General features: G+C 39.1%; 1 protein-coding gene across 10 annotated transcripts in view; it reads right to left on the bottom strand.

Annotated features, from left to right (window-relative positions):
• The window catches only part of lama2 (laminin, alpha 2), a 225,864-nt gene that overhangs the window by 26,783 nt on the left and 175,879 nt on the right, over positions 1 to 23,202 (bottom strand). For 6 of the 10 annotated variants that reach the window (XM_008284577.1, XM_008284594.1, XM_008284603.1 and 3 more), the window contains 19 exons: positions 21,494 to 21,656; positions 17,314 to 17,392; positions 17,060 to 17,191; positions 15,389 to 15,505; positions 13,842 to 14,005; positions 13,022 to 13,160; positions 11,874 to 11,976; positions 11,477 to 11,593; positions 10,256 to 10,438; positions 9,283 to 9,288; positions 8,445 to 8,599; positions 7,817 to 7,960; positions 4,077 to 4,210; positions 2,857 to 3,016; positions 2,639 to 2,763; positions 1,892 to 2,054; positions 928 to 1,072; positions 645 to 783; positions 223 to 234 (listed from right to left, as the gene is read on the bottom strand). In XM_008284577.1, the coding sequence (XP_008282799.1) occupies positions 223 to 234; positions 645 to 783; positions 928 to 1,072; positions 1,892 to 2,054; positions 2,639 to 2,763; positions 2,857 to 3,016; positions 4,077 to 4,210; positions 7,817 to 7,960; positions 8,445 to 8,599; positions 9,283 to 9,288; positions 10,256 to 10,438; positions 11,477 to 11,593; positions 11,874 to 11,976; positions 13,022 to 13,160; positions 13,842 to 14,005; positions 15,389 to 15,505; positions 17,060 to 17,191; positions 17,314 to 17,392; positions 21,494 to 21,656 (2,380 nt within the window). The remainder of the gene's footprint in view (positions 1 to 222; positions 235 to 644; positions 784 to 927; positions 1,073 to 1,891; positions 2,055 to 2,638; positions 2,764 to 2,856; positions 3,017 to 4,076; positions 4,211 to 7,816; positions 7,961 to 8,444; positions 8,600 to 9,282; positions 9,289 to 10,255; positions 10,439 to 11,476; positions 11,594 to 11,873; positions 11,977 to 13,021; positions 13,161 to 13,841; positions 14,006 to 15,388; positions 15,506 to 17,059; positions 17,192 to 17,313; positions 17,393 to 21,493; positions 21,657 to 23,202) is intronic. The other 4 variants (XM_008284585.1, XM_008284614.1, XM_008284648.1 and 1 more) reach the window with 1 other exon arrangement.

Raw genomic sequence — 23,202 nt, 5'->3', positions numbered from 1 at the left:
CTAAATATCGCTGAACAAACATCGAATTCAGATTAATGAAAGCATAGAATAGGTGCTTTCCAGCTGCCAGGTGGGGAAGCAGAAGCCTTCGGGGACAAGCCAAGAAACAAACATTCACACATCCACATTTACTGTGGGCTCTACAGCAGAATCAGCATGGCTAGCCTCATGCAGTGATCGGCAGTCTTAACATGTAAAGTATTTGTTGATTTCATTATTTACCTGGCTGTCATGCTGTTAAAACAAAACATAATATTAGCATTAACACACTTCACAAAACCATCATGAACCACTGACTGAACAGTTTTTTTTATTCAACTGACTCATACATAAATGACTTGAATAAATGACAATCAAGGTGTGACAAGAGTTATAATTGGTTGTTGAAGAGGCCAATTGTACTTATCAAACCGTTAAATCAACAGACAGGTTTATTCACTCCAAAGTGTCAAAAGAAGTAAAATCATAACCAATATTGTTATCGCCACAGCAAAGATTCTTCCAATACTTTGAATGAAAAACAATCTATCTTGTATATCACACCTACAGAACACGTTAAGGGCTTTTTATGAAATGAATCTGTCTGTAAGAGATTGCCTTAATGTGTAGATACATGTAGATATATTACAGCGGCCTTTGTGTACCTGTAGTTTCCAATCGTTGGCAGCCCTCCAAAATAGAGTTTCTGGTTTTCTTTCAGGTTCAGACCAGTAGCTGAACCCTGAGACGTAGCCGAAATCTTTTCCTCAGCACTGCTGTCGATGTCTACTACGGTCACCGTGGCTTTGGAAACAGTTCAAGAGACATCATCAGTGACAGACAGCATGGATAGAGCTCGTGTGCGTCTCCCCTCTAACTTCACTGCTCCGTTCATTCATAAATCCTGGTATCTGACCATCGCTCTATTGCTTATGGTTTTGTGTGTACCTTGTTTCTTGTTCCTTGACATGGTGAGGGATTTCCAGCGTCCATCATTGTGGCGGTTAGCTGACTTGGCGCTGCCAGCTCCTGATCCGAGGTCAAAGCTCACCTTCACCTTACCCTCTGACAGCTCTAGGGACATGAAGTCCTTCTACAGAGAGCAACAGATGGGGAGGAAGTGCTGTTAGGTACTGACATGTAAAAAACAATGAGAAGAGCTCGTTTTGGTCCAACCATTATCAGGTATATGGGCAACATCACAACACTTTTATACATGCACACAAAAGAACTGCATCAATTCTCAGAGAATTACTGGGATTTGTTTGACTGATGATCACCAAGAACCTACTCAAAGCCTGTGCATCACAAAAAAATAGCCTAGGGACTCAGTATAATAATAACAATACAGCTTTATGGCCAAGTAACCTCAAAGCTCTCAAGATCTAAAAAACAAAGTAAAGTCTTAAAAATTACATTTTTGACCTATGACCATTTAATGCCATTTGGGATAGATGTGTTTAATGTGTTGAGATTTTTTCTCTAGTTACCTTTTTGTCTTGTTTAGCAAATTACCTTTACAGAAAAGTATTACGGCCAAAATAAAGCATTTAGGTTCTGAGATTTTAGACTGGAATTTTGAGGAAAAAAGTTTGAATTTTGACTATTTCTTATACCCCTGCCTTTGAAACTAGATATGAAAAAAAGTCAGAAGAAACAAGAACAACTCAGTGTGTATGTGTGTGTATGTGTGTGTGTGTGTGTGAATAGGTGAAAGGGAAAGATTGCAAAGTATTAATTTAACTATCCATTTTTTTTTACTGTATCCAAATCAGTTTAAGTAAAGATGGTACCTGAGTTCTTACAATGTAAAAAAATTACACGACATTATCTCTGCAATCAGGGCTGATCTTTACATTGGTAATTATCATCATTTTTTTTTTTGCACCATTGTGTTTTGCCCCATACATACCATATCTTCAGTAGCCAGATACATGAGCAGTGCATCAGAGGAGAAAGTGCGGAACTTGAAGGTGATGGTGGAAACATTTGGATTCCACCTGGTGGGCCGTCCCACTGCCGCGTAGCCTTCACCATCCAGCTGAACTGTCCCCTCACTATCTGAACGCTGGGGACTACAACAACACAGAGAAAAAAATAGTCCATAAATGACAAGTAAATGCTTTGTTTCCCTTTCCAACTGCTAACGGAGTAGGAAAGGTTACAAATGCTAATTTAATACTAAAATATCAACAAGGGCCATAAGAAAAGTAACTGAACAGGCAGGTATTTTTGATTAGTAACTTTATTTTAACAACAGCAATCATGCAACTTATATAAAGTGAGTTTCTTATTGCCTCCACCAAGGAGGTTATGATTTAGCCAGCATTTATCTGTTTGTTTGTTTGTTTGTTTGTTAGCAAGATAACGACAAAAGTCATGAACTTCATGAAATTTTCAGAAAATACTGATAATGGCGCAATGAACAGATGATTAAAGGATGATTGGTGATGTTCTGCCTTGCTATCTGATTATTATTTTCTCATTAAACAGTAAATGCTGTTAAGTGTCACAGTCGTGCAGAATGATGTCCTTGCGCCATTTGTGTGCTTTCCTAGTTATGTATAATATCCAAGTATATGCCAGTGATGCACAACACTGGATATGCGAACAAGAAGAAACAATCTAAGGAAGATTATATTTTATCAAATCTGTATACCTGACAACACATCCTTTACAGTCTCCCTGTCTGTCTCTGTAGTTCCACAGCCCAATAGGTTTACCATCCAAGAAGGTCTCTCCGATACAACCTGTGAATGTTGTTGTTCTTACTGCATCTGCTTTCTAAAAGACACACAGAGAAAAGTAATAATGAGAGAAAGAGACAGAAAGGCAGACAGGATCTGGGTGTTATTTTAGACAGAGACAGACAGATACCTTCACTGTGGAGAATATTCCTCCTACAAACAGGTAGGCGTTCTGGTCGACGTCCAGGATGGTGAAGGCCGTGGGCGAGTTGGCACTGGCAGGGGTCGGCATCATACCAGCCATAGAGCCTTCCAGAGGATACACTGATATGGTACCATTCAACCCATTGCTGTAGTCAGTGAGAAGGAGGAAGAGGGAGAGAGTTTGATGTTGTTTTGTTTGCCATTCTGTACTTTCTGGCTTATATTACGATGACTTTGGATGTTGGAGCCACTTGGAATCAGTTTTTATGAGCTCTTCATGCTAGAGACAAACGATACAAGCACAATGTGGAACCAGTTGGTTGCAGGGGAACCTCTGAGCTGTACAGTAAAATGAACTGCCCACTTTGGAGTTTGTTTTCAAAGCAGGAAGAGCATTTCTGTGTTGTATAGGGGAACATTTTTAAGACTGATCGTCTGTGTGATCCTACTGGAAAACACCTCTGGGAAATCTCTCAGATGGAAATGCATGGTGCAGGTGGGGCATCGTCTTTGTGTGAATGGGTCTTGTGTTGGATGGTCTGTATACAACACCGCCGCAGCTTCCACAGAGAACTAAATTGTCCGCTAGATTACACTGTATCTATGTAATGACGTGCCACGGGCTGACAAGGCTGCAAACTCTTGATTTCCCAAGTGAAACAATGTGTTTTCCACAGTAGCATGAGTGAGATGATGTCCTGTGGTTGCTATTGGCTTATTTTTGCTGTTACTATTGGTTGTTGTTGGTTATATTAGAGTGCCCAGAGTGAGGACAAAGAGAATATATCAGTCATTATATAAAGCATGCCTGTCAAAGTAAAACTACAAAAACAAGAAGCCTCATCAAGTGCATACCTTATGACACTTTCATTTTATGATATCTATCATAAAATGAAACCTTAAAATATGTGCTATAGATTTGCATGTAGAGTGAATTTACGTGTTTGCTTTACAGTGCTCTATATTAATATTGTAAGCTTACTCTGTGGGTTCATGCTGGTATATACATGTTTTTTATGAATAGAATATCAGCGCACAAGCTGAGAGGCATCTTAATGCTTCTCAACATTCCTGGTTCCCCTGTTGAAATGTAAAATGGAACTATCCTTTGCATTATAGCCAATGTTGCCGTTTGAAGGCTGCATACATATATGTTAGAGTTAAAACACGTGTGCATGCATGTGTATGTGAGTGCACATTTCTTACCGAGATGCCTCTATCCTGTGCCAGTTTCCATCATGGATGGTGTGATGGGGATATTCGACCCTCCCCACACCTGAACCCACATCCCAAAGGAAATTCACCTTCCCCTTACGCATCTCCAAGGCCAAGAAATCAACCTGAAACACACAGAGGACATACGCTGAACAAATTGTATATAAACTGTTTTTTGGACACAATATTGCTTTTGTCATGTCGTCATGTCAACAGAGTCAATGACCTGAACCTAATTTAACTTCAGTCTACTGTATCCAGTGCAGGCTGACAGAAAAACATTGAAAAAATACAAACAAACAAACAAACAAACAAAGGTAGTTTTCTATTCTTCCTACTGGTAATTGTGTAATATTTAGTTTAGTAAGATAAAAGCAGATACTGACTGTAGTCAATACGAAGTGATGTAAAAGATTGTTCACATGTGAAACATTTCAATATTAGAATAGAACACAGTTTACCCCTGATCATGATGCACTCTTTATAGTAAGCAGTGCATTTATAATCTAACTTTTCTTCTGTTTTGTTTCCGTATGCAGTATGGAACACAAGCAAGTACATATCATATATGCATATTTTAAAAAACAAACAAACAAAAACAACCCTATCCACCCATGTTGTCGGTCTTACGTCTCCTTCAAACTCAGGTTCTCAACCAGAGGCCGGGGAGCTTAAGAGCAGAGACCTCAGATGTTGTTCCAGGGATCTGATGAAGCTCCTCTCCCAGTTTGGGGGTTTAGTGCTGTGAACACCACTGGTACTACTGCTGTCTTCACTCTCCAGGTATTTTCTAGCTTCTCCACTTGCTCCTCTTAAATCTATAACTACTGCTTTCTTCTGACGTTTATCGACCACCACAATGTCTGCTTGATTTGCCAACACCAGTTTATCAGTCTGGATTTGAAAGTCCCACAGGACCTTGGCTCAGTCGTTCTTTACCACTTTTGGATGTGTCTTCAATTTTGATTCTACGACTCGTACTCGGTGCATACTTTGAGTCATTTGACATTTAAGGTACATGGCACACTCACTTCAGTTGTTTACTGAATGTACAACCAGAGGTTTTTTTTATGAAGCAGTCTGATGTATATTTCATGTGGAATGGGCCAGAAACAAAAACTAAAGCAAACTAACTTATGCAGAGGTAAAGTGTATCCATCATATCTGAGGATGGTTTTCTCTGTGTGGTTTGTAATAAATTGGTACTTCAGGAAATTAGTGTTGCACTGCCATAAAATTGGGAGTGCGCAAAATGCCATGAAAAAGGAAAAAGGTTAAACCATCAGGGACATTTGTCAACTAATCAAAAACTTTGTGGCGGTAATAATGCCAGCAATGTAAACAGACCCTCCAGTCTAATATTAATGTGCAATGTAAATGTCTGCATGGTAATTATATGGCAGATAGAAGAGGCCAGATGCAGGATTTAAATCAGAAAGGTTATGCAAACTGGTCACTATACCACACCAATCCCAACCCAAGGTCATCAGATCTGGAACTCAGATATAAATGCATCTCCAAATGTGCAAAGGGTATTTGGAAACATTTGCCTATTAAAATTCTTTCCATTTAAAGCTATTACACTGTTTTGTGTTGAACACTGAATAATGAAATGTTACTCCTGAGATGACACGTTTGCTACGCACACAGTGACACACAGCACAATGTGCAGTGAAATGCCTTTATGCAGCACCGATGGCAGAAATGCAAAATGATGATTATTAATAAGTGTCCAAACCCTCAATTTATTACCTACTACAGAGACTCGCATGGTGTATCTATCATGTAGGGAATAGTGAATGAGTGAACAGTAAAGCGATTTAACACCCAGCTCTAGTCTATTCTGAGACTACAAAGGCTGAAGTTTTCTCCATCTGTCTCTGTAAGTGGATTTTCACTGGATCTTGCTGTATTTTGATTAATGATCTTATTACTTATGTATGAGCCAAAAAAAAGTGAATTTTGAGCATATGCTCTCATCTGGATGCTGTCTCTGAAGTACATACACAGCATTATTATTCATATAGTATTATGCACAATTAGAGAATATTAGGGAGTCACATTTGAAGACACAAATGACTCACACACACAATCACACAAGTGCACACACTTTCTAGTCTCTCTGGGGTAATGGCGATTATTCATTAGTACAGATCACAGGGCAGCATCGTTATTATTCAACTAGCATTACACACTATTAGCAAATGTTAGTGGTGCGCACGCACGCACACACACACACACACACACACACAGAATTAGTATTCATCCTGAATTCTTCACTATTAGAGAATATGAGTGAGAGCCACACAAAAACAGAGACACATGCATGTGCGTTCAAGACTTCCCAGTCAGATGAAGCAAAGCAAAGATTTCTCAAGGGAAATCAGGCTAAAGCAGATAGCAACATAAACTTGTTGTTAATTGCTGCTGCTTGTTAAGACACACACACATGCCTACACACATACCCCACACACTCTGGGGTTATCAGTGATACCTTAAAACAGCACTGTGCTATGTTTATAGGGGTGGCCAGTGTGTGTCAAGACATATTAATTATTCTGATATTAGACAAATCACTCTGGGAGCATGTGTAGGCTGTGTGTGAATGTTGGTGTGTGTGTGTGCAGTGTAGGAGCGGAATGCAAGTGTGTGCTTTTTTGTTCTTTTGTGTGTTTTGCAATGCAGGCATTTTCAAGTATGATAAATGTTGCACAAGATACAGCAGCTCAACTTTATATTAAATATGATAAATGCCTTAATATGAAACATTTTGCAAAATTAGACAAAGTTTGACCATTTTCACACGGAGCCATGGAGATGTATTAGTTACCCCAATGGATTCGATGACTGCTAAATTACATTTTGGTGTCTGTTGACATGATAAATCACACTTATAGTTTGTTATAATCAAGATTTTCCCAATTAATGTGAACTAAATGTTAACACTTGACAGTCTTTTTTGACATTTTGGATAGTTCTCAAAAGACAAAGAAAAATTTAAACTTTCTCAACCTGTTACTGTTATAAAATCGCCAAAATTACAGCCTTTATCAGCCAAAACAGTAAAATCATAGAAGAATCTTCATATTTGAAACCTAGGGCAGTCCTTAAGTAATCATGTTTTACTTTTCCTTACCTTTGGAACAACAACTAAATCTAAGCTAAAAACTATGATATTGTATTTCATCAGAATCACTTAAGTGTAAAAATGTTAAAAATTTGCCAAACTGAACTGTTTGCAGTAATTAGATCCTGTAAAGAACAAAAAGTTTAAAGACTTTTCAGCTGAACTGCAGACTGTGTTTACACAGAGCAGATAGGTGATAAGGACAGAGGTCTATTAAACATGTAAACAGTAAAAAATCTTTAATATGTAAAAGCACAATTTTTCTCCAAAACTGGTAACACCAGGGGTCACTTGGAAAAAATAATTCATGTTGACTCCAATTATTTTTTAAATGAAAAAAAGAAACAAAACCAAAAAAACTCGTAAAGCTGCTGAAGTTTAAAATCACAATTAAATTTAGTTATAAATGTGGTTCTGGATTGAATTAAGGCAAGTCTTTGGGAAAGAATGTGAGTAAATGAATGTGTCAGGTTTGTGTGTAAATGTTTAAACTGTACTTTTGACAATATACAGTAAATTCATGTGTAAGTTAGAACCATACATACATGGCTAAGCTCTGTGTACCTTGTCATGTGTGCAGTATGTTCAAATGAACAGGACTCACATATATGGCTGATCCCAGGTAGAAGAGCAGGTTGTCAGGTGTTGTGGTTTTAACGTGAAGGATGATGGTGTTGTACCTCCCTTTTCTGATGTCGGGCCGGTAACTACGGAGACACTCACCACCCGATGACACTGACACTTTGATCTAGAAACAGGAAGAAAAGAAGACAAATGAACAATTAATGGCATGCAGACTCTTGCATCACAGCTTTTATCTTGTATTTTAGTTTTCATTTATCCTACACAAATGTATTGTACAGAAAAAGTCAAAGTATTGCAAAATTGGGTTATAGTTACTCGGATAGAGGCTGTTGACTCAATCTGAGATGCCTGTTTTACTTACAGAAAAACTTCAATTGTGTGATCAATATGTAAATCCAGTATTAATTTGGCGATGTCGACCTTTTATACAGCAAGAAGCTTTAAACTGGCAGAAAGGACAATTTTGAAAAAAGGAAATTAAATGAAAAAGTTCACCAAAAAAACTAAAATATTGCACCAGTGGATGTACACGTAAATAATCCAAACATACTTAGATAAATTAAATGATTGCAAAAGTGTTGATGCCACTACTATGTCATGATACATTTAAATTCTCATTTGTACAAGCCAAAGTGTTAACAACTTACTGAATTAGCTTGTTTCCTGGCCTGGTTGATCAGTTCCTTGATTTGTGAGATGTTGTGCCTCAAATTGTCCTGCAGCTTTTTGATAGGCTGCAGCTTCTCCAGCAGCCGGTCAGCCTCATCCTCTAAATCCTTCACTTTAGCTCCTGCAGCATGGACTGGGGGGTGGAGAGGGATCAAGTACAATAGGGATACAGAACAGTACAGTACTTGTTCTCTAATCTTATACAGTATATCATAGCTGAGACAAAGTGGAGAGCTTGCAGGAGCGGATGGAGAAAAAAAAAAAAATGTAGCTGAGGAAATTACTAAAGGAAGAGCAATATAGAGGAAGAGGAAGAAAGATGGAAAAGCCAGCGAGAGCCAAACAATTAGCGTAGCTCAGCGTTCACTGTATTGTTTACTTACATAATGTAAGTTATTGTATATTGTGTATAAGCTCAAGACTGAAATAGAAAGAATTAAAGAAAAGAAAGAATACAAGTTGCAATGTGCAGAGCTCTCATGCTCATGCTGGACGCAAAATTAGAAGCATCTATTGTTTACTGTATAGCTATTAAAGATGGTGATAAAATTTATGGGTGGTGCTCCAATACGGTTGTTGAAGTCAGATTACAGGGACATAGGTAATATTAATGAAGTCCAAAACACCACGTTAACACAGTGCTGTTGACTATACAGTGTTTAAGCAGTGATTTAAAATGTCCCAGTTAATTTTCCAAAGCAAACAAATGTGTACAAATGTGTGCTGCCTGGGAGATAATGTTGTGTTTACAATCTGGTATTGGTGCACCACTTACAAAGATGAGTGCTTATATTAAGGTAAATGAAATATACATACTGATGGCTGTGGGGGGTTGGAAAAAGAGAGACAGAAAGAACAATATCAAATTTCATTTGACTTGACCAGTTGTAGGTGGCGCTGAGACAATAACTTCAAACTCCAAAATGTCAAAAGTTAAGATAAGCAGGTGTATCTTCCAAAATCTTTCAGTTGGAACCATAGACTGTATAAAAGATGGACGTAGCTACCGTGACGTCATCCGTTGGTTTCTGCACTGAGAAAATGAAGCCAGGGTTTTGCTACTTCCTGGTTGACATCTTGGATTTTTGGAGCCAGTAACGCAAAAATCGTCGGAGGGGGGCGGAACCATACAAGCAGTGATTGGTCAGACAGATTGAGAGACAGGCCCTCTCTGCCCGCCCACATTTACCGCCTTCTGGTCGCTTCGTCTGTATCGTCGCTTTTTTAAAAATTCAGTATTGATTTATTTTCAGATTGGCCACCTGATCTCTGGATTTGACAATGAAAACTAATAAGAAAAACATCCTGAGCTGTAGGAATGCAGTATTTCGTGATCTGTAATCAATTCTTTTCCAATTCAAGTCTATGGGAGCCAGGGCTTTTTGGAGCCAGCAGCTCGCGGACGCAGGTTTTTGACACTTCCAGGTTGGCTTCATTTTCCAGGGCCGGTTGCTACGTCCATCTTTTATACAGTCTATGGTTGGAACTGAGTCTCAAGACTGTACTATTACTTTATCAAATTAAAGCCAAATTTAGAAAGTAAAGCAAAATACAAAACAAAGAAAATAAATTTGTCACGACTAAATAGTTCAACAGCTGATATAAAAACTTGTGCAGTTCAGTAAGAACAATTAGTTACTATTTATGGCAAATATTTAACTACCCAACCAAAAACAAGCCCATATTAATGCTAAATGAGGCAAGACAATTTTAACGGAGATGTTGTGGTGTTTCTTGTTATTACCACTATGACTAGAGTATGTAACAACCCAATAACAAAGGACTTTACTGTTTTTCTCTGGGTCCTGGATCATCTGATTGGCAGCATTGACAGTGTCCTCCAGATCACTGTAGTTGCGCTGAAGGCCACCAAGTCGCAGGTTCAAATCTCCAAGGCGCTCCAGCACGTCTATGGCTGTGGCATTAGCATCAGCTGCCACAGCCTTTGTAGCTGCAAGCTTAGCCGCTGTGTCTGTCAAAGAACACGACATGAGAAACATAAAAGATATATCAATTACAGGCATTAAACAGTGGGGTTGCATGACTGAGCCTGAGTATGATGCCTTTTAAAAAAAAAACTGTGATATAGTTAAGTCAGGTGGAGCTTATCTTTTAAAAATATTTATGGTGGAATTGATTGAGACCAGTGTGCTTCATTGTGGGAGGTCTTTAACGTGAGCTGATTCTAATGTTGGAGTTTGCATTCAGACTAGTAGTGTTGCACTGGTTTGTTTGGTCACTGTGGGGAATGGGAGGTAAAAGTAGTGGTGACTCCAGAGTGTAAACTGGGGCTGCAACCAACGCTTATTTTCATTGAACAACTACCTGATTAACAGAGAAAAGACTAGTGATTGATTAGTTGTTTGGTCTATTAAATGCTAGAAAATTATGAAAAGTATGACATCCTCAAATATCTGTTTCGTCAACAATGCAAAGATGTTTACATGACTGCCTCAGAGGAGGAAAGAAACCAGAAAATACGGATATTTCAAAAAGCTGTAAATATTCAAACTGGATTTATCAGTTGTCAGAATCCATCAGTGGAAAACTGTTGCTGAACATCGCCCTGAACCAAACATGTGACTGTGTTACCAAGTTGGGTAAATCCTGAGAAAATCAGGCCAATAATCTTTGAGTCTCTATCAGTCTGACCCACCGTGACATGGTACGCATATTTTGTTACTTTTAACTCTCTCACAGGGATTTAAACAGAAATTTTACATGTTGCAGTAACCTCTAGGTCTCATCCATTTAGTAGCTACATTTAAGCGTTTTCTGCATGTTGATGCACACACAAGCGTGTGCATCGCTTCAGTTCAACAGCCTCACTATCGCTGCAGTGTGTATCTGTGAGTACTGACATGTGTCAAGTTGAGTTTACCAGAACAACTGACCTCTATGCGCACGCTGATATTGATCCATCCTCTCTTCATCTCTCTCCGAACACACACACACACACACACACACACACACACACACACACACACACAGTGTATTCATGCAGTCATACCGTTGGGGATGGCGCTGAGTGTTGCCATGGTTCCGTTGACAGCTTTGAGCAGGTCTTTGCTTTTGTCTCTGGCTGCTTTAACTCTGCCCTTCAGCCCGGCCACACTATCTGCATTCTCTACACACACATAAAAACACACAGACAAAGTAAATGATGTTAGTGGTTTGATTTGAAGCCAAGGCCGCCCACTAATAAAACCACTTCCTTCACCTCCCTGATGGGGATGAGTGATCGACAGCAGGTCATAGAGCAGTGGATGAAGAGTGACACTGATAGCAGATACACTGGTTCAAAGATAGGAAAAACACTTTTACAACACTATAGGTGAAATAATCTTACTACATTATTCTATATATTTACTCTTACACACACACACATATATATATACTCAGGGTACCTTTGACATCATTTTGAAGCTGCTTAGCCTTGTTCAGCAGGACGTGACTCTTCTGCAGAGCATCTTGAGCTGCTTCCTTCACTGGAACCTCTGGACCTAAAGCCTACATACAGAGCAACAGTATAAAATCTGTGACTGAAGATGCCCTTACTAAAAATATTTCCAAAATATTCTACATGAATTTTAAAAAGCATGCTTCATGATACATAAAAAGGTACAGTAATCTGCATACGGTCCTATCTTTCTGTAAGATCAAAGCGTCATTATTTTGCATTGCTAAATGACTCTAAAAAAGGCATTCAACTGACTTAACTATTCATTGGATTCTTTCTCCACCATCACTTTATTCTTTCTTTTATTGCCGTCTTTGACTGTCTGTTCAGTTCTCTATCTCATAGTCAACAAAACAAAAAAATCAAGACACAAGCTGAAAAAATACAAGTGAGTGTAATGATTTCAAAAGAAAAGGGTAAAGTGCTGGCAGAAAAGGGACGGATAAATAAATTGGCTCACAGGAATTAAAATAAAAAAAGGAGAGAGGGGAAAATAAACTATCATACAATAAATGGAAAAAGAAAATGAGAGATGAGTAGGAAGGCAAAATGAAGAACAAATAAAAAAAACTTGTGCGGAGGACAAGGTGAAGGAGAAGAAAAACGAATAAATTAAGAAATAAAAGAAGGTAAGAGGAAGGAAAAGGAATATTTCAGGTGTGTGTAGTCATCATAATGAAAGCAGGAGGGGGGGGAAAGAAGGGAAGAAGAGGGACAGAGGAGTGCTTTGATCTCTTGGCCATGACAAATGGGGAGCACAAGCTTACATTACTGTTACTGCAAGACACACACAAACACACACACACACACACACACACCGTACTTGTGCTGAGAGTACACTTTCACGGTGTGGATAGCTAAAATGCTGGTGTTGGGTATCTACAGTATACATACAGTACCTGAACACGATGTGGATTACATAGAGCATAAATATATTTACATTGCAGCTTTTGGTAGGGAAGCATTTACTGTCCACAATGGGCAACAGAGAATGCATTGAAAAACATGGAAAATTAGACAATTTGGAATCTGTTATGCGGCATATGCGTGTGTGTGTGTGTGTGTGTCTGCACATGGAGGTGTACGTTCTCTTACCAGTGCTAGCGCCTCACTTGCCCTCTGTTTGGCTGCCTTTGCCTCTTTCTCTGCTGCATCAACGTTTGCTTTAATGTTACTGTAGGCATTGAAGGCAGCTGTTGCATTGAAGGACAGGTTTTTAGCTTCAGCCAAAATGCTGCGAGAACACGGGAGAGGAAAACATGAGTGAGGATTACTTTTGAAAGCGCTGTAGTTTGTGAAGAAATACGTAACATAATGTACAGCTTACACCAGAAGTGAGCACACGCTTGTTGGATATCACTTAAATGTAAACCTGAATAGTTGGTTTTAATTGAAGCAATCAGTAAATGCCTTACAGTTTACCTTAGAAGTGAAGCAAGTCTTATAAAGTGGTACAATTTTGGATCATTTGCCATTTGTTATACGCATATTTCATGTAATCTGAGCTGTTAAGCCGACAGTAAAATCAGTGGTAGCTTTATCGAGTTTAAAAATGTCAGTGTAGCCACGATCATCTTCACAGCTGACAGGACTTGTTTTTGGTAAAATCATGTGTTTCTTATGATTTTAACAGTCCCAAAAACTTATATATAATAAAATATATTAAATTAATCAATATATTTAATGTCAATATATTTATTTATATGCTTCAATATTGATTCATGCGAACATGAAAGAGAAAAAACAGACATGTACCCAGAAAATAGTATCCATTAAAAAGCAGATGGACTGCCAGAAATAGGGTATTATGGTACTACAGTGTAGCTTGTATAACAAAGTAGACATTCATGTCTGCTAGTTATAGCCCTACCTTGTATAAAACATGTACCCAATGAGTGGCTATGTATGCATTTACCCATCTAAAATAGCTGCAGATTCATTCAGCTGCTTGGCGTGCTCCTCTGCGTCGTGCACATGATCGGCCAGGCTGCCGTCCTTCAGACCGTTGGTGAGATGAGTGACTCTACCATCCAGCTGCTTATGAAGAGGATCGAGCTCTCTCTCCATCTCCTCCAAGTCCTACAGCCAGAGAATACAGGCTATGGAGGCATACTTTGTGTGGTGATGTGGGGTTGAGATATCATCTCTTTTGTAAGTATTTACTGTTGCCATATTGTCATCTACACCAGGGGTTCCCAAACTTTTCAGGCAGCGACCCCCAAAAGACTGGTTCCTGAGACTGGTGACCCCCGCTATCCCCGGCGGTGACTGAAACATAACAAAAACGTGCCCACGGACAAACGCACTAATAGGTGTATCCAAACACGGGCAAAACGACAACAAAAAGGAACAGAACAGCCTGACAACCATGATATGATTTTAAGCCTCGGTCAAAACCGGCCCTATGGGCTCCTATGACCTGTCTGCGTCCAAAATACCTGCAAAATGGTACGTGCCATGCAAGTTCGTCTTGGTAGCAGACAGCCGGTAAGCACGTAGGGAAGATCTTTGACATGTCAAAAGGATTCTATGAATCAGCGACACAGCAAGTGTAACTTGTTCCCCCTGCAAGGAGTTTGTGAGTGAGACGTGCAATTTTTTCAGGCACCATGGGAAGAAAATCCGTGGTCTAAGACACACATTGCATGCAATGAGGGAGCAAGTGCTCTAAAGCATGGCACACACACTCACAACTCATGAACAAAACCAAACGCGAGGCGGGCGTGCATCACCCCACGCCACGAGTATAAAAGGTGTGCTCATGGCGCACGCGAGTGACCCTCGATTGCATTATTGCTTCGAACAAATAATGGATGTACCATAATCTAATCAGATGTACAGTTCAGGACCCTGGACAGCACAGCACTACACAAAACATGAAATCATATTTATTTTCATCACCATTTGTTATAAAGTCTTAACTTTTGTCCTGAAATCAATTTGTATGGGTCCGGATCTATTTTACACAAGGCAGCAACTTGCAAGGCAGGTTTGTTTCTCTTTTACGCATTTCTGACAGAGCCCTTGCAACCTTTCTACGACCCCCATGGCCTCCACGGGACCCAAAATTCGCAGAGGAAGTACGATCCCAAAAGTCAGTTGTGCTTTTGTGATGTTTATTGTGGTGCTGTTAAGTGTCACCTCCAAATGATACTGTCGTTAATCCATTGTAATCACTCCAGGGGTTACATCAACAGGATTCTGAAAATCATTGTCGTGACCCCCTGGGGGGTCGCGACCCCCACTTTGGGAACCCCTGATCTACACAGCAAAGCACTTACTTATTAGATAAACAATACATTTATAATTTTTGAAAATGAAAAAAAACTAAAGACGGAGACAACGGAGCACAGACATAAGTTTTCTTTTACTTCTTCTACGTCCTCTTTACTGAGAACAACAGATAAAAGTTTGAAAGAGTTGCAGGAGTCCAACAGGTTTGTTGAAGGTTGGGTTTTGTACCTCTAACTCCTTGTTGATGTTGTCAGAAAGCTGGTTAGCTTCCTCCAGTAGACGTTCTCCGTCTCCAAGTACCTTCTGTGCTTCCTCCTGCACCTCACTGACTGCAGACCGCTTCCTCTGCAAGAAAAACGCACAAAGATCAATAGCTATAACATATTCTAAACATTTTAAAGCATGGACATGCAACCAGCACTGCTTGTGTTGTCGTACAGCCATATAAAGCTCCCTCTCCATCATTTTGCAACTGAAACTCATGGTCTTTTTAATCAAATATATTTACATAATGTTTAAAAGCTAAAGTGCTAAAAGATCCAAAATGAAAAAACAACTGCAAACCGATGTTTTCCATTTATTTTTCACAATGACACATACGATAAATACTTGGCTGCAGATCATGTTGTGTGTGAGTCTGAGTTTGTGTGAAGGTGAATGTTCAAAATAAACTGAAATTTTGTGTGTGACAGAGCAATTACTCAAGGAAGCTATTTTTTTTCTCTATAGACGAGTTCCAAAAACCTCTTTATGGTACAAGATACCAGTGTTTATAGCGTTCTTATTCCACTTTCATCACTGCATAAAGCTTTTCTTTACAGAGAAAAACCCTGCATGGTCAGTGAGATAAAAAGAGAAAGATAGAGAATACTGTATGAGTGCATGCTTGAGATCACTGCGGGATGCTTCCTCTGGACAAGTAAAATAATCCTCTGAATAAATGTTTGTTGGTTTCTTTTTTTTATCTGTTAGGAGTATGTAAAAATAAATAAATAAATAAAACGAAAGAAAAAAAAGAAGATTTTTAAGGTTTTCAGGAGGTTTTCAAAAACCATATTGACTAAAATCCAAAAAGTTTGAACATGTTAAATCAGAAACTATATTTTATTACTTGCTTTGTCTTCTATACAGTTAACATTCAGCATCACTGCTCTGAATTTGTCCTCCTCATGAGAAATACTTAAAAGCACATCTGTCTGAACACAAGCAATGCAGAAGAAGTGAACACAACTATTTTCATTCTTTGTGTAGAATTAACACCTCCAGTCAGTTCAATAGCAAATCAGCCAGCTTTTTGTGGGAATTAATAGAAAGATCCTACAGACGACTGCAGGTGGATGCTAGCTTGGAGGTCTACACACCACCAATACAGCAGCAGCTGTTCAGGCAGAGCAAAAGTAGAACAAAGCATGCATTAAATATACTGCCGAGTATGTCAGAGGTGAGTGTAGCAGCACGTCTTCAGTTGTCTGCTTGAACTAGCTAACAGCTTATGTTTAATAAATGTACTTATTACTTGTTCAATATCCTTTCATCTACGCTTCCCCTCAAAACCAGTGGAACTGAAACAAATTCTGCACAAATGTGTGGATTACAGAAACCTAGAAATACTGACGATCAGTGTTTTTGTCATTTTTTTAGCAGGAGTGTTAATATTTTTACCTGCAGAAATAAAACAAATTGCACTCATCGCATAAATATAAATGCAGACATGCAAGTATAAGAATATTTGTAGATAGTCCAATGTCAGTGTGACAATGGCAGTAAAACACAACAGTTCTTCTGCTTGTCACTTAGTCAATTACACAACACATTCAGAAAACTGTACATATGGATGTGATTTAGCATTCAGGCACATTGCTTTATGAGTATGTATGTAAGACTTGTGTGTGGCTGCACCTCCAGCGCTGTGAGGTTAGCTTGGTTTTGTCCAGCCAGTGAGCCAGCCTGCCTCGTCTGTCCCTGGGCAGAGTTGAGCAGATCCTGGGCCTCCTGGAGCTTCTTGTCATGGTCTGAGAGCTTCTCTTTGATCTTGGAAAGCAGACAGGACGGTATAAAGTTAATGTCATTCGTTTAGTGCAACTAAAGATAAAATAGTAAAAAAAATATATATATATTTGCAAAATGTTATTAAAGAGCACAGTTGTAATTACCTCTGCTTTTAGGTCTTCTGTGGCCTGATGGGGGTCACCAAACATCCTTTTGACTTTCTGATACAGCTCCTCTGCCAGACTGGAAGGAGAAGAAGGGAGAGATGAGCTTATTTACATGTCACACAGTGTTATACGTGGGTTAGTGGAACGGTGGAATACATTTGTACATGTGAATACTACAATTCACAGAAGAGAGAACAGAGGAGGGGAGTTGCTGTGATGTGCAGCAGAGCTTCTACTAGTGTTCAGACAATAATCACTCCATGTGACTGAAAACTGAAATGGTGGAATGAAATTGCAGACTTTCTTCTATTGACCCCTCAGGCTAAGTTAGATTAAATTGAAGCAATGTAAAACATTTAAAATATCACACTAATGGGTGTGTGTTTGTATGTGAGTGGGTGGGCGGGTAAAGCAACATGTGCTAATGGACACTGGCATTCTACATTAATAACAACAGATAAAACTGGCAGAGAACACGACTCTAAAGAATAACTTCAACCAATCCAAATGGCCTCAGAAGTGTGCCTGTTTAATAAAGATGTTCTAAGACATACATTTTGCATTACAGAGAGTATGCATTCAAATGAATGCATAAGTAGAGCACATGCACTATAGAAGGAACTTCAAACCATCATCAGGGTTTTTTTAAGGAGCATTTCATTAATAACTCACAGCGTTGTTATGCAGTTCTCATCCTTTCCAAACTACAGCTTTATCAGCCCACTGACGTGGGATGGACTATATGCAAATGTATTTATGTAGGGTATTTGTATAATCTTAGTGTTTGGCATGTATGCAACAATCTCATCCCTCCTCACAAGGAATTATCAAGCTCAGTGTGGCTGAGAATGAGCAGAGATATTAGTAATTTTCCCTGTAGGGCACAGTAGACTCAGAGGCTACATGTGTATTCCAGGATAGGCTTATGAAATGCGAAATTAGCCACAACCGAAGCAGAAAGTGAGTGTAGAGCTTTCAGGTGAGCAGTAGTACGCAGAGCGCTGATGGTTTAGGGAGCCAGTATACTCCATCAGTGCTCTATGGGTGTTTTGAAATTTCTAAAACCGAGGAGCCAACGTTCATGCCCATGTCTTGTACAGCCAGCAGTATGGAGGTTAGAAAGTTAGAAGGGTCCTTCCTTGAGTAGTGCTTTTTATGATTTACACAACTACCTTTGTGGTTGTCTATAACACAAAGTGCCCCTAGAGCAAGTGTCGCTACTCAGAGGCCATAAAAAAGCTTCATTTTGGTGACTTTGTCCCTAAAATGAGCTAAAAAAAAAAAAAAACCTTTTATGTTCTGCTACAGTTCTTGCCCTCTCAGTGGGGGCTGTTGACAATTTGAAGTGTGGCTGTTTGATACAGTTAATCAACACTTTTACCTTCCCATGTAGTGGATAAATTGCCATAAAATGCCCTTAAATACACTGCCATCACGATGATGGCTGCTTAAAAACAGACGGATGACTAAATAAAGGGACATTTCTTAGTAAGGTATTGGGCCATCACGTGACTAGAACAGCTTAATTACTCCTTGGCTTTGATTCTCCAAGTCTGATGGTGGAGGGAAGCAGTGTCAGTTCAAGCAATGACATATGATTCAGATCATTTTTATTCTAAGAGATAATAAGAGACCATTCCCAACAGGACAGAAATGTTTCATTAGTCAGAACAACTTTGTAATTCTAAGAGCTTCAGTATAAGACAGCTGGACTATGTTTGGTTCTAGAAGACGTCTGAACTCTCATCCAAGAAGGCCCTTTTAGTTCTAACCGACTGACAGCTGTTCCAGTTTAACATAGATGGCTTCCTTAAATTGTTTTTTTGTTTTAATGTGTGTTCCCTGTCCAGAATGTAAACACTGCAGTTCTCAATGGCTTGTCCATTCTTTTTTTTTTAAGATTCAGCCTTGTATTGATTTGTGACCCAAACCATGTGATCAAAATGCCCCCTCCAGCATAACTGATTGAGTGGATCCCTTCAATGCAGCAGTCAAGGGTTCAGGTTTTTCCTTGAATTGGCCACCCGTCTGCATGTTGCATTGGAGATTTTCCATGTGAGTGTAACAGGAGGCTCAAGCTGACTGCCTGAACTGACTCACTGGTTTCCAAGATTTGCAATGCAGCCCAAAGTTAATTGCAAATTTTCTCATTATACTTTGCTATGACATGAACTTTCAGAAGGCCCACTCACTTTCAAGCATTTAAAACATTTTAATAACCATATGTTTACCATTGCATCCTTTAATGAGTCTTATTTTTCACCTTCAGCATTAATTAGGACAACACGGATCTAGTGTCCTCCAGTTAACATCACTCAGAGGACAATTTCACACAGTTGTGGGGATATTTGCAAGGTAATGATTGGATTTGATGAAACTTTAATGAACCCTGTGGGGAATAGCAAAAAAGAAAACAGAATGTAAGTTTGAATAAAAAATAAAAGGTAAAAAAAATAAAAACAAGAGGAGGGATGAGTAGCCATTACCCATCTGATGATTACAAGACTACACTACACAGCAAGGCAGTATTGGGCATAAATACGGTGCCAAATGTGCAGCTTGTGTGCAAAGTTTTTTATGCAGAAAATATATAAAATGAGAATATATTGAAAATAGAAACATGTACAACTGTGCCAGTGTTGCTCATTTAATTGGAGACTCCATTTAGCAATTTGCTTCTGCTTGTGATTCTGTGTGGTTGAAATCTCCCCTCAGGGTTCAGTCAAAGAATCAACTGCAGGCTGATGGACAAGTCATTCAGTGACAGTGGCAATTTCTCTTTGTCCCCGTTTTTCTTATACACTCTCCCACTACTAGCGTCTGTCCATCTGTCAGTTGCTCTCCTCTCCCTCTGCGACTTTCCCTCTCACTGCACGTTCCTTCTATCTTTATGTCTCTCTCTGTTTCTGCCCCTCCGGTGATACATTTAATTAACTCATCGACCTCGTCAACATTTACTGCCAAAAGAGACAGGCAGAGAGAAGAGGAAGGGGAGGGGAGGGATGAAGAGAACAGATTACTAATTCCATCAAATGCCTTAAGACAGAGAAAGTGAGTGAGAGCGACAAAGTAAAAAAACACTGTTAAACATCAGCAGAAAGTCATGGCTTCAGGATATGTAACAATCAGACGTCTGCTCCGTGGAAGGCGCTTACTCCTGATGTCTCCAGTGTCAAACAAAGAAAAAAAAGAAGAAAAAAGAGGAAATCACGGAGAGAAAGCAATCAAAGCAATGATTACTTTTCATGTTATGACCCTTTTAACTGCGAATCCTGCAAATGCAAGTCCTCGTCATATCAGCTAACCGTTTTGCAAACAATACTGAGCGTGTTGCTATTTTATGAAATTGGCGTGCATTTTTTTCTTACCGTTCCAGGCGTTCACGGAGTTAAATTCACTTCTGTATGATAACAAATCAATTAGACTCTAATTGAAACAAGTGTCTGAATCACTGCGACATCAAGTCTGCGATGAGTTCTCCACTTAACTGCTTTGAAAAGCAATAACAATAGACGTCGGAAAAACTGACACAGGGTTGATGTTTATCTCTGAATTTCACACAAGTTTCATGAGAGTCTTGGCTAATTTTCTGAACGTAAAATACAAATAGAAACCAATTAGTTGAATAGAACACCAGGTAATTTACATCTAAATGCAGAAAATGTATGACATGTATTGAGAAATGCTGAGAAAAAAGGTGAAGTATACATGAAGGTCTAGCTGAAGGTAGAGCAGCAATTACAAAAATGTTGGTGGGCTTGCATTTACATTTTCTTTCAAGTATGTAATTTTGTGTATTGGACAAATTGTATGCCTAGTCCTCTTGTCTGAAATATATATATATAAAAAAAACCACAAAAGCAAATCTTAAGACTTAAAAACTCACAAACTTTACAAACAAAAACCCATGAAAAAAAATCATGAAACATTAAAACAAATAAAGTGCACAACTGCAAACATACTCCGTTTTTTTTCCTACGCCAAACACACTTCTTGGCACATCTTCACTCTTTCATTAAGAAATTAACACCTATGATGGTCTGCGTGCACTCAGCTGCACGCATCTGAAACAAAGACGAGTCTGTTTTCGAAGTTTTCTCAAAAATCTGTGTTTCTGTTGTGTGTGGGAGAGAGATGCATGACCTCTGTGTGTTTGTGTGTTCATGTATTTCCATACTCCTTCTCCTCCTCTGCAATGCCTTTCTTCCCTCCCAGCTGTCGTTTTCTCATCTCAGCTAGCATGGCCTGGATCTCCTCCTTCATCTCGCTCAGGCTTTTGTCTGGAGTTCCATCTCTCCGCGAGAGCGTCTGGTTCAGCTCAGCAGCCTTAGATTGGAGGTCTGGACACACAGACGCACAGGGAGACGGCTGTGAGGATGCTGCTCATGTACAGATTCAGTTCATGTAGTTGCAGGTATTACAAGCAATAAAAAGTTACAATTCTTCCAGTTTTCCTGATATTTCCTGTGGGAAATAGTGAAACTTTTTTTAGTTGTCACAAACAACAAAAAAAGCAGATAGGAGATACATTAAAACTGTAAGTAATAAAATATCTGTAGCATAGAGAGTAAGTGTTTCTGAGTTCTCTCTACTTCCAGAAATTGTTGTGTTGTTTCCACAGGGTTGCAGGACTTTGTATTTCTGTGAACAATTAGGCCACGGTGAGTTAAAATGCGACAGGAGCAAACAAATCCCCAGAAACAACATGGAGTTCGGCGGGTTAACTACCAGAACACAAGCTGACTTTTAAACATGAAACAGTCACAAGAATATTAAACGAGTTAGTTTGTAAGCTTTAGCATTTACTACCACCATTTAACAAAACTGCATCTGCAGATCAAGACGGCAATCTTTTGTTTTTTGTCATTTTTAAACAGCAGATCAATTTGAAATACTGCAGGGTGTAATGGAATGAGGAGAAGCAGCCACAGTGAGGCGTGAGAAGAGGAGCTGCAGGCTGCACACCTCCAACTCAGGTAACCAACTTTCACTTTCACTATGCCCTGCTGTCCTCATACTCATGCGGGTGCACTATATAATAAGATCATGGCTGCTCACAGAATGATGGAAATAGGTAGATTATCATTCGTTCTGCTACCCCAGACATATACGGCCAGTCGTGTTAAACCATGCTTGTTGTTACCCTCAGTAATGACAGTCAGCAGATCGCTACTTTAACACATTCACAGACAAGCCAGCGACTATGGTAACATGTTATTGGTTAGCACTTGTGATGTTTTCACCATCTTATTTTAACATTTTAGTACACTGACATAAGCATTACAAGTTTGCAGGTATTCTGTCATACAGCAAAGTGTCCAACAAAGAGAAATTTTGACTTCCTGATGACGCACCAGGGAAGGTCAGGGGACCCCCAGCATCAGTAGGATTCATCATCACAACACCAAGAATGTTTTTTTTTTTTTTAAGTTTAACAGCCATCCATCCATCTAATCATTTTTCATTACCAAAGTAGTGGACCAATCATCTTACTGGAAAATTATTCATTAGTTCGTAAAGACAGTGTGTGTATACTCTGTTCATAAATAACATATAGACATTTATATAATTCCATTCTGATGTCTTATCCATTTAGGATACATTTGAGTTTACAGTAAATTAATTAAAAAACAACAACAATGTAACCTAAAAATAGCCAGACATTTATTGGCTCTAGCCCATGGCAACAGCTATAAAATCAATGTTGAAACACTAAAAACAGACAAAAAACCCCACACATATGCACACAGAATCATGTTTCTAGTAAACAGATGTACAGTACAGCAGTGATGGACACGCTGTCTTTGGACTCTGTCACGTCTCAGCTTTATGGCTCCAACAAAAAGAAAGACAAAATCACCCCATTTGATCTTCTCTCATTTGAAC

This window comes from Stegastes partitus, unplaced genomic scaffold (assembly GCF_000690725.1).
Source record: "Stegastes partitus isolate 25-593 unplaced genomic scaffold, Stegastes_partitus-1.0.2 Scaffold9, whole genome shotgun sequence".
NCBI classification, from domain to species: Eukaryota; Metazoa; Chordata; class Actinopteri; family Pomacentridae; genus Stegastes; species Stegastes partitus.
The sequence above is the reverse complement of the archived record's forward strand: the minus strand, read 5'-3'. Positions and strand labels throughout refer to the sequence as shown.